The 16,547-nt window shown below is 34.1% G+C and overlaps 1 protein-coding gene across 1 annotated transcript; it reads left to right on the top strand.

Moving 5' to 3' along the window:
- Positions 1-10,699: 10,699 nt before the first annotated feature.
- On the top strand, positions 10,700-12,231 carry LOC124909715 (11S globulin seed storage protein 1-like). Its single transcript, XM_047450365.1, has 3 exons — positions 10,700-11,248; positions 11,326-11,766; positions 11,839-12,231. The coding sequence occupies exons 1-3, from the start codon at positions 10,700-10,702 to the stop codon at positions 12,229-12,231; spliced, it is 1,383 nt and encodes a 460-aa protein (XP_047306321.1).
- Positions 12,232-16,547: the final 4,316 nt, after the last annotated feature.

Here is a 16,547-nt window from a genome sequence, read left to right on the forward strand (position 1 = left end):
TTAAAGAAATTTAGCACTTTTATATTTATCGCTATTATAGGAAGTAAACCCATGTTATAAAATTCGCATGAATTTTTCGACGATTATTCCCATAAAATTTGAGACTAAATTTATAAACTAAAAAATAATTAATAAAACAAGATAAAAACGTAAAAAAAAAGTGATTAAGAAAATTTAGCGACATTTTTTTATAGAAAGTAAAGATAGGTCAAAAAATCCGCAGATATTTTCCTACGGATTTTCCACGGATTTTATGATTTTCAAATTTCTGGAAATAAAAATTGACGAAATTTGAATTAATTTTGTGTTATTTCATACTGTCATTAATTTAATTGTATAAGCATATATATAATCGAGATGGTTCATCTACTATTACATCTCTATAACATTAAGATTTCGTATGCCAACCATTTCAAATTCAGCTTAAGGATTGTTAGTGTTTGACAAAACTAGGTATATCGTTGCTGAATTTGAGCATTGACCATTTGATCTGTTATGGATTCGAAGGACAGAAGGAGCGATGACGGCTATTCGACGGACGATGAAAAAGATTTATATTTAAGAGCGTCGTTAACTAATGATGTTATTTTGTCATTTCATTTAGGGAAATTCGCTGAATGTGTCGATGTGTTGAAGCAACTTTTGCTGAAGAAAGAAGAATTAACTTATTTGTTATTCATTTTTGCTGTTGTTTATAGTTTTTTTTGACATTGTTAAAAATATGTAATATATTAGTTATATTTATTAGTCGGTTCATAGATAAACTCAATAGTTAAGAAGCTGAAAGGTTTGTGTCTAACGGCTAATTATTAATTGCCTATTAATAGTCTCTTTTGTGTAAATACAAGAGAACATCTTTTGCTACAATAATAACAAGATCTCTTTATATTCTCTTTTTACATGGTATCAAAGCACAGTTGATCCGGCTCAATCTAATCTATTGAAAATCTGACCTTAGATCTTATTTTTTCACCAAGCTCAAGTGGCTCTCTAGATCTTTTGTTTTCCTCTTTCTTCATCCGATTGAAGAAGAACTAGATCTTCTATTTTCACCAAGCCCAAGTGGCTCTCTAAATCTTTTGTTTTTCTCTTTCTTCATCGGATTGTAGAGGAACAATAATATAATCTCGCCTGGCTCTGATTCTCTTCATAACTGTCTATTATTCTCATATTATTTTTTCTATTTTCTCTAAGCCCAAGTGGCTATCTGAATCTTTTTTTTCTCTTTTTCATCGATTTCGAGAGGACCAGCAATGGCCACCGGAAAAGGTCAGAGAGGATTTCTCGCCAAAGGAAACAGAAAAGACAGTATAATGAGAAACTGGAATCTGATTGGGTCAAATGAAGAAATGGCTTCTAACGTTTTTAAGGTGGAAGAGAGTTTCTCATATTGGGCTCTCCCTTCAAACAAGCAGACCCAAGCTGAAGGGAATACTTCAAACCCTAATCATAATAAAATACATGGTGTGGATCCAGACAACTTAAAACTCTTTCTCAAATTCTCTAAATTCATGAAAACCCGACAAGAAAAGTCCACTAATCAAGTGGACCCAGGTATTTCTGCGCATTCTTCTAATTTCAATTCCGTTTCAAACTATTGGATTGTTGATTCCGGCGCCACAGATCACATGACTAAAAATAAAGAATTTTTTGAAAATTTAAATTTGGAAAAACTCAATCAAAATGTTAAAGTATCTAATAATTCTAGTATTCCCATTCATGGAATTGGATCAATTAAACTTTTCTCAAAATAACTTGATAATGTCTTGTATGTTCCTGAATTATCACCAAATTTAATCTCGGTTAGTAAAATCACATAGGACCTTAATTATTTAGTTATTTTTTCTGACGTTGATGTTGTTTTCAAGAAAGGTCGACCAGGATCACGATTGGTAGAGGAAGACTTGAAAATAACATTTACATTATTAAACTTTCTAGTTATGCTTTACAATCCAAGAATAATTCTGATTTTCTATGGCATCGTCGTTTAGGACATCCATTAAAGCATGTGCTTAGAAAATTATTTCAATCGAAGTTTGATTTTTTAGATTGCGATGTATGTCATTTTGCTAAACAAGCCAGACTTCCGTTTCACAATTCAAATAGTATATCTAAAGCTCCTTTTGAGTTAATTCATTTTGATGTTTGGGGTCCAGCACCTACTACTTCTTATAATAATTTTAAATATTATGTTTCATTCATAGATAACTTTTCAAGAGCCACCTGAAATTTTTTGCTAATCGATAAATCAGAAGTATTTTCAAAATTTTTAGAGTTCGTTTCTTTTATTGAAAACCAATTTCAAGCTTCAATAAAATTATTTAGAACTGACAATGGTACTGAATATATCAATAAAAAATTTCATCTTTTCTCAAAACAAAAGGTATAATACATCAAACCTCTTATGTCCATACCCCGGCCCAGAATGGTACGACGGAAAGGAAAAATTGTCATCTTCTTGAAGTTACTCGCTCTCTATTATTTCAATTTAATGTTCCAAAAAGATTTTGGTCTGATGCTTTACTTACTGCTACTCATCTCATTAATCGTATTCCTAGCAGCATTCTTAATAATTTGAGTCATTTAGAAAAATTAAAAAACAAGAAAAGTGACATTAATCATCTCCGCGTCTTCGGTTGTGTATGTTATGTGCATATAAACCATATTGATAAATTAAATCCTCAATCAGTTAAAGCTATTTTTCTTGGTTATTCGACTGCCCAAAAGGAATATAAATGTTATGATCATATTTCTAAAAAACTCTATATTTCTCGTAATGTTATCATTAATGAAGATGAATTTTATTACAAAAATAAGGAGGATAATAATGATGTTCTCAATGAGTTTGGTTGGCAAGATCATGTATTGCCCATGGATATGAATTGTTCTTGCAGTAATATATTTTCTGATAGTGATTCAAATACTTCTCAAAATAAAGAAGCAGAAAAAGGGACACCATGTGATATCCCACAAGAAGAAAGTCACAATGATTTGGTCACAAATAATGACTATGAAACTCAAAGTGACATTCCAGACACTACTCATGAGACACTTAGTACACCTTCAAGGGGAGAAGGTAACAATGGATCTATATCCGGAGACATTTCATAAACAACTACAAGGGATGAGAATGTTCGAAAGTCCTCAAGGGTTGTTCAACCAACGGAAAAGCTTAAAGATTATCATCTTTATTCGGTAAAGTAACCTATTCAAAAATACTTATCATATGAAAATGTATCTAATGAATATCATGCTTTTATCACATCTGTTGATAAAATAGAGTCAAAAACATTTCAAGAAGCCAAGTCTAGCCCTACTTGGTGTGTTGCCATGCATAACGAATTAGAGGCTCTTGAAAAGAATAATACATGGACACTTGTCTCTCTTCCTAAAGGTAAGAAAGTGGTTGGTTGTAAATGGATATACAAAATCAAGTATGATAGCTTAGGAAAAATTGAAAGATATAAAGCCCGACTTGTTGCCAAAGGATACACCAAAACTTATGGATTAGACTATGAGGAAACCTTTGCACCTGTAGCAAAAATGAACAATGTAAGGATATTATTATTTGTTGCTGCAAATCAAAATTGGGATTTACATCAAATGAATGTAAAAAATGTTTTTCTTCAAATCGATCTGCAAAAAGAAGTATATATGTCTATCCCACAAGGATATAAGGAAAATCTTAACTCAAAATCTGTTTGTAAGTTGAATAAAGTTATTTATGGACTCAAGCAATCTCCAAGGGCATGGTATTCTAAACTTAGTAACGCTCTTGTTCATCATAACTTTCGAAAAAGCTCTGTTGATTCTTCTCTTTTTATTGAAACTACTGTCAATACTACTACTATTGTACTTGTGTATGTGGATGATATTATAGTAACAGGTAATAACTCAAGTGATATCCTCAAGGTTAAAAAGTATCTATAGGAGCAGTTTGATATTAAAGATCTTGGCACTCTCAAGTATTTCCTTGGGATAGAAATTGCTCATTCTAAGAAAGGTTTGTTTCTTTCTCAAAGAAAATATGTCTTGGACTTATTAAAAGAAACTGGTAAGCTTGCTGCAAAACCCGCAAAGACTCCCATTGAAACAACTGTTAAATTAAATACTGAAGAAGGTACACCTCTTTATGACATTAGTATGTATCAAAGACTTGTAGGTAAACTTATTTACCTAACAGTTACTCGTCCCGATATAACTTTTGCAGTTAGAAATGTAAGTCAATTCATGCATGCTCCAAAAACTTCACACCTTTCTGTTGTTTATAGGATTTTACATTATCTTAAAGCTACTCCTGGAGTAGGCATATGGATGAAGCGAAACAACCGCATTGACGCCATTGGTTATACTGATGCTGATTGGGCAGGCAGCTTTGATAGAAAGTCCACTACCGGCTTTTGTACATTTGTTGGAGGAAATCTAGTGACGTGGAGAAGTAAGAAGCAAAATACTGTTTCCCGTTCAAGCGCCGAAGCTGAATATCGTGCTATGGCGGCTACTACTGGAGAACTCATTTGGATTAAATATATTCTCAAAGACTTGGGAGTTGAGCTCAAGACCATAAAAATGTATTGCGACAATAATGCTGCTAGATATATTGCATCAAATCCAGTATTTCATGAGCGCACCAAGCACATTGAATTTGATTGTCACTTTGTTCGTGAGAAAGTTCAATCTGGTGAAATTGAAACCCCCTTTGTACCTAGCAAAGATCAACTTGCTAATATTTTCACGAAGGCTCTAGATAAAAGAAACTTTGATAGCATCATCGACAAGTTAGGAGTAATTAATCTCTTTACTCCTGACTTGAGGGGGGAGTGTTAAAAATATGTAATATATTAGTTATATTTATTAGTCAGTTCATAGATAAACTCAATAGTTAAGAAGCTGAAAGGTTTGTGTCTAACGGCTAATTATTAATTGTCTATTAATAGTCTCTTTTGTGTATATACAAGAGAACATATTTTTCTACAATAATAACAAGATCTCTTTGTATTCTCTTTCTACACACATCAAATTTTTAGGTCTAATCTTCTCTTCAACAAAGTAATTTCTTTTTTTTGTGTGTATTGTCCAATACTCCTTTTGAACTATAGGTAAATTTTAAGAAGGGTATTTTAGTTGATGATTTGGATAATATGAGATAACATTTCATCAAATAAGGCCCACTAGATGGTTATGCTATTGCTTAATATTTACTTTTGAAAACAATAGTATAAATTATATAACTATCTATCATGTATTTTATTATCTATATTGTGAATCTATTATAGGTCTAAATTATTGGGAAAATCATATCCTACACCAATTATGCTATGTTGGATATGTGGTGTACCTTATTTCTAATTCAGCTCTGATATTAAGTATTAGTAACTTAGATGTTTATTTGTTGCATACTAGAAAATAAGTGAGGAACTTGGATGCGTATGTAAAGAACAAGTATAGGTTGTTAGCAATTTTGGAACTAATGGAGTTATATGATCAAGGCCACTAATTTACAAGTTGGTTCAGTGATGAGGTTAAATATAGTATGTTACTTTGGGCTTGGAATTATTTTGTTAAATTTCTTTCTAGTGAAAGCTTGCTTAAATCACTTCCATTATATTGAGATTTTTGGTTTGGTGGTTCTTGAAAACTTGAAAGGTTGTTGTCTTGTTTCATCTCCATAAATATGCTAAGGAATGCACCATTCTAGATACTTTATATAATAAAATTGAACCAGTTGACGAGGTAAGGCAATCATTACTAGGACTGAATTTTGGTAAAAGAACACTATTGTTGATAATTGTAAGATGTTATTTTTCCATCTCACTTTGGGCCATACGGATATATATGTCTCAAGTTGTAAGAGTATTAAACTAAGAGATCAATGTCTTATGTTTAACTTCAATTAGGAACACTTTGATTGAATTGGGTCATAAGAGTGGGATGTTATGCTAGCCTTGCTAGGGAAAAAATACCTAGTCTAAAAAAAATTAAGTTATTGATTATGGTTGTGTAATTACGTGTTAGTTCACTTTCTTATACCCTAAATTTTTCATTGTAGTCAACTCTAATTGTTATTTTCCTTCTATTCCTGGATATCTTACTTGCTTTGTCGGATTTATCAAAATTCATTGTAAGTTGTTACTGTTGTTTTTGGCACAATTAGAATCCCACATCGGAAGATGATGGGAGAAAAAGAAGTTTCTTAGTATATAAAAGAAACTATATTCACAATTAGAATAAATCAAACATCGGAAGATGATGGGAGTTGGAGAAGTTTCTTAGTGTATAAAAGAAACTCTTCCCTCTTTGGTTTATTTCACTCAATACTTATATCTCTTCTTCTTATTAATTGATAGCTTTAGTGCTTGGAGACGTAGGCAAAATTTTGGCCGAACTCCGTTATCAAATTATGTTAGTGTGTTCTTTCGTTTGTTTCTTCTTTTGTTTTTGTCAGGGTTTTTCCCAACAAGTGGTATCAGAGCCGAATGTTCGTCCTTGGCATGGAGGTTGAGTCTTCCAAAGGGGCATCAACTCCTTTATCATCCTGGATGAGGACACCTATGTCGAATTTTAAGTTTGCGGTGGAAATCTTTGATAGAACTGGGATTTTCTGCATGTGGCAATGTGAGGTTTTTGATTGTCTTTTTCAGCAGGGTCTAGATGTTGCTATTGAGGTCGGAAAGCCATATGGTATAGAAGAAAAAGAATGGAGTATCATGAATTGGTTGGCATGTGGAACAATTCTATCATGCATGTCTAGAGAGGAAAAGTATGCCGTAAAAAATGAAACTTCTGCACAGAAACTATGGCAAGCATTGGAGGACAAATTTATGAAGAAAAGTGGTCAGAATAAGCTCCTAATGAAAAAACGGTTGTTTCGGTTTGATTATCAATCATGTACTAGTATGAATGAACATATTACTAAGTTTAATCAATTAGTAGCAGATCTGTTAAACTTTGATGTTAAGTTTGAGAATGAAGATCTGACTTTGATGTTACTTTCGTCCTTTCCTGATGAATTTGAACACTTAAAAACAACGTTACTTCATGGGAAGGGAAATGTTTCTCTTGATGATGTAAGTTCTTCTTTATATAGTCACGAATTAAGAAAACAAGACAAAAGGAAAAACAAATAGGTATAGCAGATTAAGCATTGATGGTCAGGGGTCGTCAGCAAAGCAAATCAAAAGGAAAAGGAGGAAGATCTGAAAGTAGAGTTGGCAAAGATGAATGTGCTTTCTGTCATGAGAAAAGACATTGGAAGATTAACTGCCCAAAGTTGAAAAAGAAAGAGAAAGATTCTGAAGATGCAAATGTTGCAGAAAACAAAGGTGACACAGTTTTAGAATACTCATTATCGATGTCACACGCAACATCACATCTTGACGCGTGGATATTGGACTCAGCCCGCACTTATCATATGACACCAGTTTGAAAGTGGTTCTTTGACTTTAAGAAACTAGATGGTGGAGTTATTTACATGGGAGATGTTAATACATGTAAAATAAAAGGGATAGGTTTAATCAAGTTGAGAAATGATGACGGATCCACTAGAATTATCAGAGATGTTCGGTACATACCGAATATGAAACAGAATCTAATTTCTTTGGGGGGCTTGGAGTCAAAAGGCCTACATGTAAAATTGGAAAATAGAATTATTAAGGTAATCTCTGGAGCACTAGTGATGTTGAAAGTTATCAGGAAAAGTAATAATTTATATTACTATCAAGGTAGTACAGTTAATGGGACAGCAGGTGTATCAACTTCCGGGAGCAGTAAGGAATTAGAGGCAACAAAGTTATGACATATGCGAGTGGGGCATGCTGGTAAAAAATTTATGCAAACTTTTGTCAAGCAAAGATTGCTGAAAGGTACAAAAGTTTGTAAATTAGATTTTTGTGAACATTGTATTATGGGAAAACAAAGACGAGTAAAATTTGGCACTACTATCCATAACACCAAGGTATTTTGGACTATGTGTACTCAGATGTCTGGGGATCTGCTAAGACCCCGTCTCTTGGAGGCATACATTATTTTGTTACTTTTGTTGATGATTTTTCCAGAAGAGTATGGGTGTTTACTATGAAGAATAAAGGTGAAGTGTTTGAGATTTTTATTAAATGGAAACTCAAGTTGAAGATGAGACAGGAAGGAAGATCAAAGTTCTTCGGACTAATAACGGTGGAGAATACAAGAATGATCCATTCCAGAAGTTATGCCAAGAGTGTGGCATAGTTTGACACTTCACAGTCAGAAAAACACCACAACATAATGGAGTATCGGAACGTATGAACATGACATTGATGGAGAAAGTTTGTTGTATGTTGTCTAATGTTGGATTAGACAAGAAATTTTGGGTAGAAATTGTGTCATACGCTCAACATTTAGTAATATCCCTACCATCATCTGTACTTGATGGCTAGACTCCATTAGAGTTATGGTGTGGAAAATTTGTATTTGATTGTGATTTTTTGTATATTTTTGGTTCTACAATATATTATCATCAAGTTGAATCAAATTTGGATCAACGAGGAAAGAAGCCTCTTTTTATGGGATTTACTACTAGAGTTAAAGGGTATCGCTTCTGGTGTTTGGATGCAAAGAAAAATATTATCATTAGAGATGTTACTTTTGACGATTATTCAATGTTGAATAAGGTAACATCACACAAGATTGATTATACTCCACAATAGGTGGAGTTTGAGTAGATAAAAATAAGTCCAACTATAAGTGACTCGCTAACGACAGACGAAGAGTTCAACGAGGAAGAGGTTCCGACCCAAGAACTTTCACAACAATGTGAATCAATTGTTGTGAAAAGATCAAGACGAGATATTCAAAAACCAGGTCGGTTTGTTGACATGACGGCCTTTGCACTTCTAGTTGTAGATGGTGTTCCATCCACTTTTTTAGATGTTAGTTGAAGTACTGAAAATGAAAAAAGGAAAGGTGTTATGGAAGATGAGATGCAATCTCTTCAGAAGAATGAGACACGCAAGTTGACGCATCTACCAAAAGGGAAGAAGGCTATTTGTTGTAAAATGGATCTTTTCTAAGAAAGAAAGATTTCCCGAAAAATTTGATGTTCGCTACAAGGCAAATTTGGTAGCTAAAAACTACGCTCAGAAGGAAGGAGTTGATTATAATGAGGTAATTTCTCATGTTGTTAACTACTCTTCCATTAGAATTTCGTTGGTCTTGGTAGCGTAGATGAATTTGGAGCTAGCTCAACTAGATGTGAAGACCGCAGACATACACGGTCATTTGAACAAGGAAATCTACATTTATCCACTAGAGAGATTCAAAGTTTCTGATAAAGAAAATTAGTTTGCAAGTTGAGAAAATCATTGTACGGGTCGAAGCAATCGTCGAGACAATGGTACAAGCGACTTGACAAATTTATGATGGAGCACAAGTACACAAGAAACTGATTCAATTCATGTGTGTATTTGCGCAAACTGCAAGATGAGTCTTATATCTATTTACTCTTGTACATTGATGATATGTTGATAGCATCAAAAATCCAATATGAAATTGATAAATTGAAGGCTCAATTGGGTAAAGAGTTGGAGATGAAAGACATGGGAAAAACCAAATCTAAACATTGTTTAGATTTGGTAAACATCTTCCGCGTTTGAGTCGGCGCTAAAAAGCGTCAATTGGAAGCACTTAAGAACTATTTTTTAATATTGAAGATTAAATAGGATATTGTGCCAAGATGGAGATTTGTTATTTTTGTCACAATTAAATCCCGCATCGGAAGATGGTGGGATTGAAAGAAGTTTCTTAGTATATAAAAGAAACTATATTCACAATTAGAATAATTCTCACATCGGAAGATGATGGGAGTTGGAGAAGTTTCTTAGTGTATAAAAGAAACTCTCCCCTCTTTGGTTTATTGCACCCAATACTTGTATCTCTTCTTCTTATTAATTGATAGCTTTAGTACTCGGAGACGTAGGCAATATTTTGGCCGAACTCCGTTATCAAATTTTGTTAGTGTGTTCTTTTGTTTGTTTCTTCTTTTGTTTCTGTGAGGATTTTTTCCAACAAAAATGTGAACTGAAAATGCATGATCTGTATGTAGCAAACGAATTATACAAATTTTTTCCCTGCTGTGTATGCTCATCAAATATATTCAACGCTAAAGTTGATATTAATTTCCTGTTGGATGAACATAATATTGATTTCTATATGGTTTAACTTAAATGCGGTTTCAATATAAAGAGCTAATTAAATTCTAATATCATTGATACATAAGACTACAATATTTGTTTTCGAGGGTACCACGATTCAAATTATCTAAATAAACATGAACCATGTCAATTCAATTGGAAAAGAGATTTGTTATTAAGAAAAAAATAAAGTATGAAAGGTTGTCTAAAAAAAAGAAAAGAAAAAGGGGTCTCACAAGAGAAGAGCTCCTTAGAAAAACAATACCATTAACATTTGCAATTGAAGCCCACAGTATAAGTAACTAGTATATATCCATTTCATGCAAAAAGAAACAAAAATGAAGAACGCGGCCACCTGCCGTTGCTCATCTCACTTAGCTGTAAGCCCACAAGCAATTCGAATATTCCATGTCCATGCAAACATGAAACGTGGCATTAAAACTGCATGCAATCATCTTCCAATACTCCCACCCTCCCCCTTATAAATTCCCCATCTCTCTTCCCTTAATTCTCATCCAATAATACTCAGAGCCATGAACACCTCCCTGCTCTCTGTCTCCTTCCTCCTCATCATCTTCTTGGGCACTGTCTCCGCCAGGAGCAGGGGTTTTAGCCAAGAAGACCAGGCACAATGCCAACTTCAGAGGCTCAATGCCCAAGAACCCAGCTTTAGAATTCAGGCTGAGGCCGGCGAGTCCGAGATCTGGGACTGGAAGGATGATCAGTTCCGCTGCGCCGGAGTTGTCGCCGCCAGGCATACTATTAACCCACGTGGACTCTTCTTGCCTTCTTACTCCAACGCCCCTCTCCTCATGTACATTCTCAAAGGTAACGGTATGTCTGGAGTTTTGATGCCTGGATGTCCTGAGACATTCCAATCATCTCAGGAATCCCAGGATGATGAGAAATCCACCAGGTTCCACGACCAGCACCAGAAGATCCGACGATTCCGACAAGGAGACGTCATTGCCATCGGCGCCGGCTGGACCCATTGGTGCTACAACGACGGTAACGAGGATGTCGTAGCCATAGTCGTTGAGGATACCGGCAATAACCTAAATCAGCTCGACCAAAACCCACGCGTAAGACAGACAACAGACAAAACATAATTTGTTCTAGATAAAACTGAAAATTAATTATCACGAATCAATGTATGCAGAAATTCTTCCTAGCTGGAAACCCACAACAAGGATTCCAAGGGGGGGCAGAACAACACCACCAGGCCCACCAGAAAGGCGAGAAGCAGAACGCCGGCAACGTCTTCCATGGAATCGAGGAGGAATTTCTGGTTCAGATTTTCGGAATCGACAGAGAGACAGCCAGGAAGCTTCGCGGAGAAGACGATAAGAGAGGTCACATTGTCCGCGTGGAACAGGGCTTTCAAGTCATCAGCCCACCCTCCAGGAAGGAGCAAGAAAGAAGATCCGAAAACGGCTTGGAAGAAACCCTTTGCTCTACCAAGTTGATCGAGAACATCAATTACCCTTCCCGCGCCGATATCTTCAACCCACAGGCCGGCAGGTTCAATACCCTAACCAGCTACGACCTACCCATTCTCAAATCCTTGAAATTAAGCGCAGAAAGAGGAGTTCTTTACAGGGTACGTAAGTATACTATTTATTTATTGAATAGTCAAAACTAAATGATAAATCTAACAATTTGACTACAACAGAACGCACTGGTGAGTCCTCACTATAAGCTAAACGCACACAGCATTCTATACTGTACGAGAGGAGACGCCAAGATTCAGATAAGTGACCAGAGCGGCAGCTGCGTGTTCGATGAGGTGGTTCGTGAAGGACAGATGGTGGTGGTCCCGCAGAACTTCGTGATTGTTAAAGAAGCCGGTGAACAGGGATTTGAATGGGTTGCCTTCAGGACCAATGACGTTGCCATGCAAGGAACCCTAGCTGGACGGACGTCGGCCCTTCGCGGCCTTCCCGCCGACGTGGTTGCGGCTTCTTACCGTGTTTCGAGGGAACAAGCCATGAGGTTGAAGACCAACCGGGAGCAGACTTTGATCTTTGAGTCTAGGTCCGGTTCGCCCAGAGTGGCTGCGGCTTAAATCCTACTTAAACTACCAAATAAATAATAATAAAAACAAATAGTAGTGGTTCAGTTTTTTCTTTTTTTTTTTGCACTAAGTTTGTTTGTGCTAAATTAAGAGATGTTATACACAATCAAGCTTATTTCGGTGCAATAAATAAATATTTCTCATGTCAAAGTGTTGTAGAGAATAAATATTGTATTATTGTATCCAAATCGTATCAAAATATTGATGATGTGAGTAGAAAACTCGAGACTAATCACAAAGAGATGTCCTTAATACCTCAAAAGTCAAAACCTTGGTTTTTAAATGGCCATCACATATGTTATGTACTTATGTCTTATATTACTACTTCAAATTATACTCGACTTTCTTTTTTATCTTTGTTAGAATAGAAGAGAAAAATCATATATTAGGATGTTATAATTGAGTTACCTAAGTTATGTATATTGTATGGACATTACAATATACTTATAAGAATTTTTTACTATTATATTATATGACAAAAATATAAAGTCCACTTTCCTTTTTTAATATGGAAAAGTTTTACCAGTGATGTACAATTTAATATATGATTTGGTGCATTGTCACCACTAGTCAATACTTCAATACTCTCTATTAATTAACTTATTTCTTATTCATTTATTGTTGTTGTTTATTCATTTATTGTTGTTGTTTATAGTTTTGATTTTGACATCAAACTTTTAAGCCCAAGCTTCTTTTCAACAAGGTAATTGTTTATTTTAGTGTTAGGATAAAAAAATTGAAGAATTTTAAGTGGTTAATGACTTAACTGTGTCTGGAAATTAATAGTTTGTACACAATGTGCTTCCTTCTATAAGTTTTTAAGGCATACTAGTCCAACTCTAAGTCTGAATATCATGTAAACAAGGCCTATATATATGTATTGATCATATACATTAAGTCTATAAATCATTTATGATGTTGACATTGTACTTTAAAGTTGCACACATTCCAACTTTTTTCCCTTTTAGTCTTGTATATTCTTAAGATTCTGATTTTTACAATCTCCACTCTCTCCGGGTTCTTCATAATCTTGCTATTGCAAAATACTTTCAAGAAGGTTGTTCAGATCCAAAGAAGTTACTAGTATGGCAACAATCTCTTGTATTATGTTGCCATACTAGAAGGTTGTTCCAAAGCAAGACTTTCTGTAGCCGATCTAGAAAAACAGTGATTGTATGGTATTTACAACCAGTTATTGGATGAAAAAAGATTTGTCTCATCACAGGTTATCTTTCTCTTGTGAATAATTTTTTCATGCATTTATTTTATAAACTAACAAACAAATAATTTGGTTGTTGTTAAAATCTTGAAGAAGGAGAAGTGGAAATGTAACCTGTATTATCGAAAGTTGTTTTCAAACAATTACATATCTCCCTTATATAGGAGTTCAATACTAACTACTTAACCAAACTAACTAATCAGTTACTAACTAATTAACGGTTTAATAAATCATTAGTTATTATTTTTACATCCTCCCCTCAAGGAGAAACGTAGTAAAAACAAAGTTTCACCTTCACGAAACAAGTCGATGAAACATCAAGCTACGATCATGCAACCATCGTCTTCAGTAAGCCCAATTCAGCAAATTTCAATTTTTTTTTAGCTATCCAATTTAGACAGCCGAGCAAACCCAATTCAGTAAGTTCCATTTTTTTTAGCTACCCAACATAGACAACCGAGCAAGCCTACTTTAGCAAGCTCCATTTTTTTCAGCTACCCAACATAGACAGCCGAGCAAGCCCAATTCAGCAAGCTCCAAATTTTCTTTCGAACTACCCGATTAGATAGCTCAATCTTTGTTAGTCCAATCCACAACAATCATCATGAATGGTCTTTTCTTCATTAGCCGCCAGCTTTTAACCTTTGCAGCTTTAGTTTTTTTTTTCTTCAAAGAAGCCAAGCCAATTTAGCATTTTCTTGGTTTTGTCGCTTTTTTTTCATTGCAGTTATCATCTTTGAGCAGTTAACCCTTATCTGGCCCATTAATGTAGTTAATACCCTGAGATTTGATAGCTTCATCATTGCTTGAACAAAGTCCCTCCTGAATAGGGATACATCAGAGTTAAGGCATATGCTCTTACTCAAGTCTCAGTTTAGTTTCTTCTCCTGCTGTTAGCTGCTTCCTTGCAAGAGCCTATGCTAATATTGTGTCCCAAATCTCATTTTATGGCTTTCGTATTCCATTGACATCATATGGATTATGCCTCCTGAGAGCTTTGGTTTAGATTTTTTTCTTTGGCGCTTTGCATCAACAGGTGTTGGAGTTAATTTTTTCGCCAGTTTCCTGAATTGGATATTGTAGAACATTTCAATGTATCTCATCTTTGCTAGTTTCTGTTCTTTATTTAATTGTCTCAAGAAGCCATAAATTGATCCCATTTTCAGCACCTTCCATGTATAGCATTCTTCAATTCTTAGTAATCCAACATTAGAAATCTTGCTCCAGTAACCCAAGTCGTCATTGCATTTCTGGAAGAAATCAGCGATCTTGTCTCCAGCTTGATCTTTTGTATCGGCGATGCATCGGTAAAGCTCTCCATTCCGGTGCCTTCCCGTCTGTGTCGCGATCCATCTTATCTTTCTCCATAGTTTGTATTTCTCGATCAATACATGCATTTTCTTGATCTCCACCGCTTCTTCTCTGTCCTTGGATTTCTCCGGATCAAAGAATCCGGCGACAACCACAAGATTGGTCGAGCTATTCAATCGTTTGGTCAACCCGGATACGTTCCTCACTATGTCCAATCTGGCCATGGAGAACAAAATAGGCTTTTCCCTTTCTTTCAAATAACCTATGTGTTGATCGTTCTCCACATTACCAAAGAGTAGTACAAGGGAAGTAGATGGATTGATTAGCTCCGAGAGAGACAATATTGAACTTTGGATCGAACACGTTTATGCCCGACAATACTCGATTAAGCCCACATTCATTTGTACAACCTTACAAACATACATTCCGCAACTAACATCGTTAGAGTAGACATTGATTATTCTTTCATCAAGATTTTGATCTTCAAATCGATTATGATCTTCACATTGAACTTGATTCGTTTCCTCGTCATCATTGTTCTTGATCTTTTTCGCTAATCTTGCGAACTTCTTTCTCCTCTATCTTTTTGTCACCATTCTTGATTGTATCATGACCCATATCTTCAACAATGAAAAATCTCCCAATTATGTGCATTCAACTAATTCATCTTTCATTTATTTCACTTCATCAATAGTAATAATAAAATAAAGCCCTCCGTCAATGGCTCCTTCGGCCACCGATAGAGGTAGCGGAAAACTCTCCAAGATCGTTAACCTTGAAGCTCTGATACCATGTTAAAATCTTGAAGAAGAAGTGGAAATATAATTTGTATTATCGAAAGTTGTTTTCAAACAATCACATATCTCCCTTATATAGGAGTTCAATACTAACTACTTAACTAAACTAACTAATCAATTACTAACTAATTAACGGTTTAATAAACCATTAGTTATTATTTTTACAGAGATTAGGGATGACAAGGTCAAAAGGCTACACCTGTTTGAGTTTAAAAAGATTAAAAGAGTGAAATCTCTTTGTTTATAAGTAATTTTTTTTCTTAGTAAATTTGAACAGAATACTTTTAAGAAACAATTAGTTGTTTGTTTTAATTCTTATTATTAAAATTTTAATTCATAAAATATAATCTTTTATTGATATTTGATTAGTTTGTTTCTAAATAATGCATTAGGAAAAATAATTAGGAAAAATACAATTTAAATATAAAATAAAATTTAAAAGAAATATATTAGTTTCTACGGATATTTTTATATAAAAACATTCAACGAATATTTCTACGGAAAATTTTCAATGAAATAATTTGTCGAAAATTTCACAACCGAATTAATACCGACGTAATACCGACGTTTATAATACAAATAAAAAATATTTCACTAATTCTATATTCAGTAGGGAATATATATTCTCTATATATATATATTAGATTAGTTTGGGTTGAATTCATTTTATATATATAATACAGGTATTTATTTTATATATATTATAAGAATAATGAGTACTTTCAAACCTTTAAAAATAATATCAATTAAATATAGTTTTTATGAATTATTTGTGTATATATTTATAAAGATAATTAGTTGTACGTTTTAAAATATTAGTATAAAGAAAAAAAAAAGTATAAGGTGTGTTAAATAGTTTTAATATTTTATTATTATGATTATTAAATATTTAATATATAGGTTCATTATTAAAAAAATATATTATATTGATTTAAAATATTAGTGTAATTATTGATTGTTTTATCATAAAATATAATATT

The sequence above is a fragment of the Impatiens glandulifera genome, chromosome 7, assembly GCF_907164915.1.
Source record: "Impatiens glandulifera chromosome 7, dImpGla2.1, whole genome shotgun sequence".
In the NCBI taxonomy this organism is placed as follows: domain Eukaryota; kingdom Viridiplantae; phylum Streptophyta; class Magnoliopsida; order Ericales; family Balsaminaceae; genus Impatiens; species Impatiens glandulifera.

What these genes read in the sequence shown, in the direction of transcription:
- LOC124909715 (XM_047450365.1), top strand. Translation starts at nt 10,700, where the DNA reads ATGAACACCTCCCTGCTCTCTGTCTCCTTCCTCCTCATCATCTTCTTG. An exon ending in AGCTCGACCAAAACCCACGC is followed by an intron (nt 11,249 to 11,325) that starts GTAAGACAGACA and finishes CAATGTATGCAG; the next exon opens with AAATTCTTCCTAGCTGGAAA. An exon ending in AAAGAGGAGTTCTTTACAGG is followed by an intron (nt 11,767 to 11,838) that starts GTACGTAAGTAT and finishes TGACTACAACAG; the next exon opens with AACGCACTGGTGAGTCCTCA.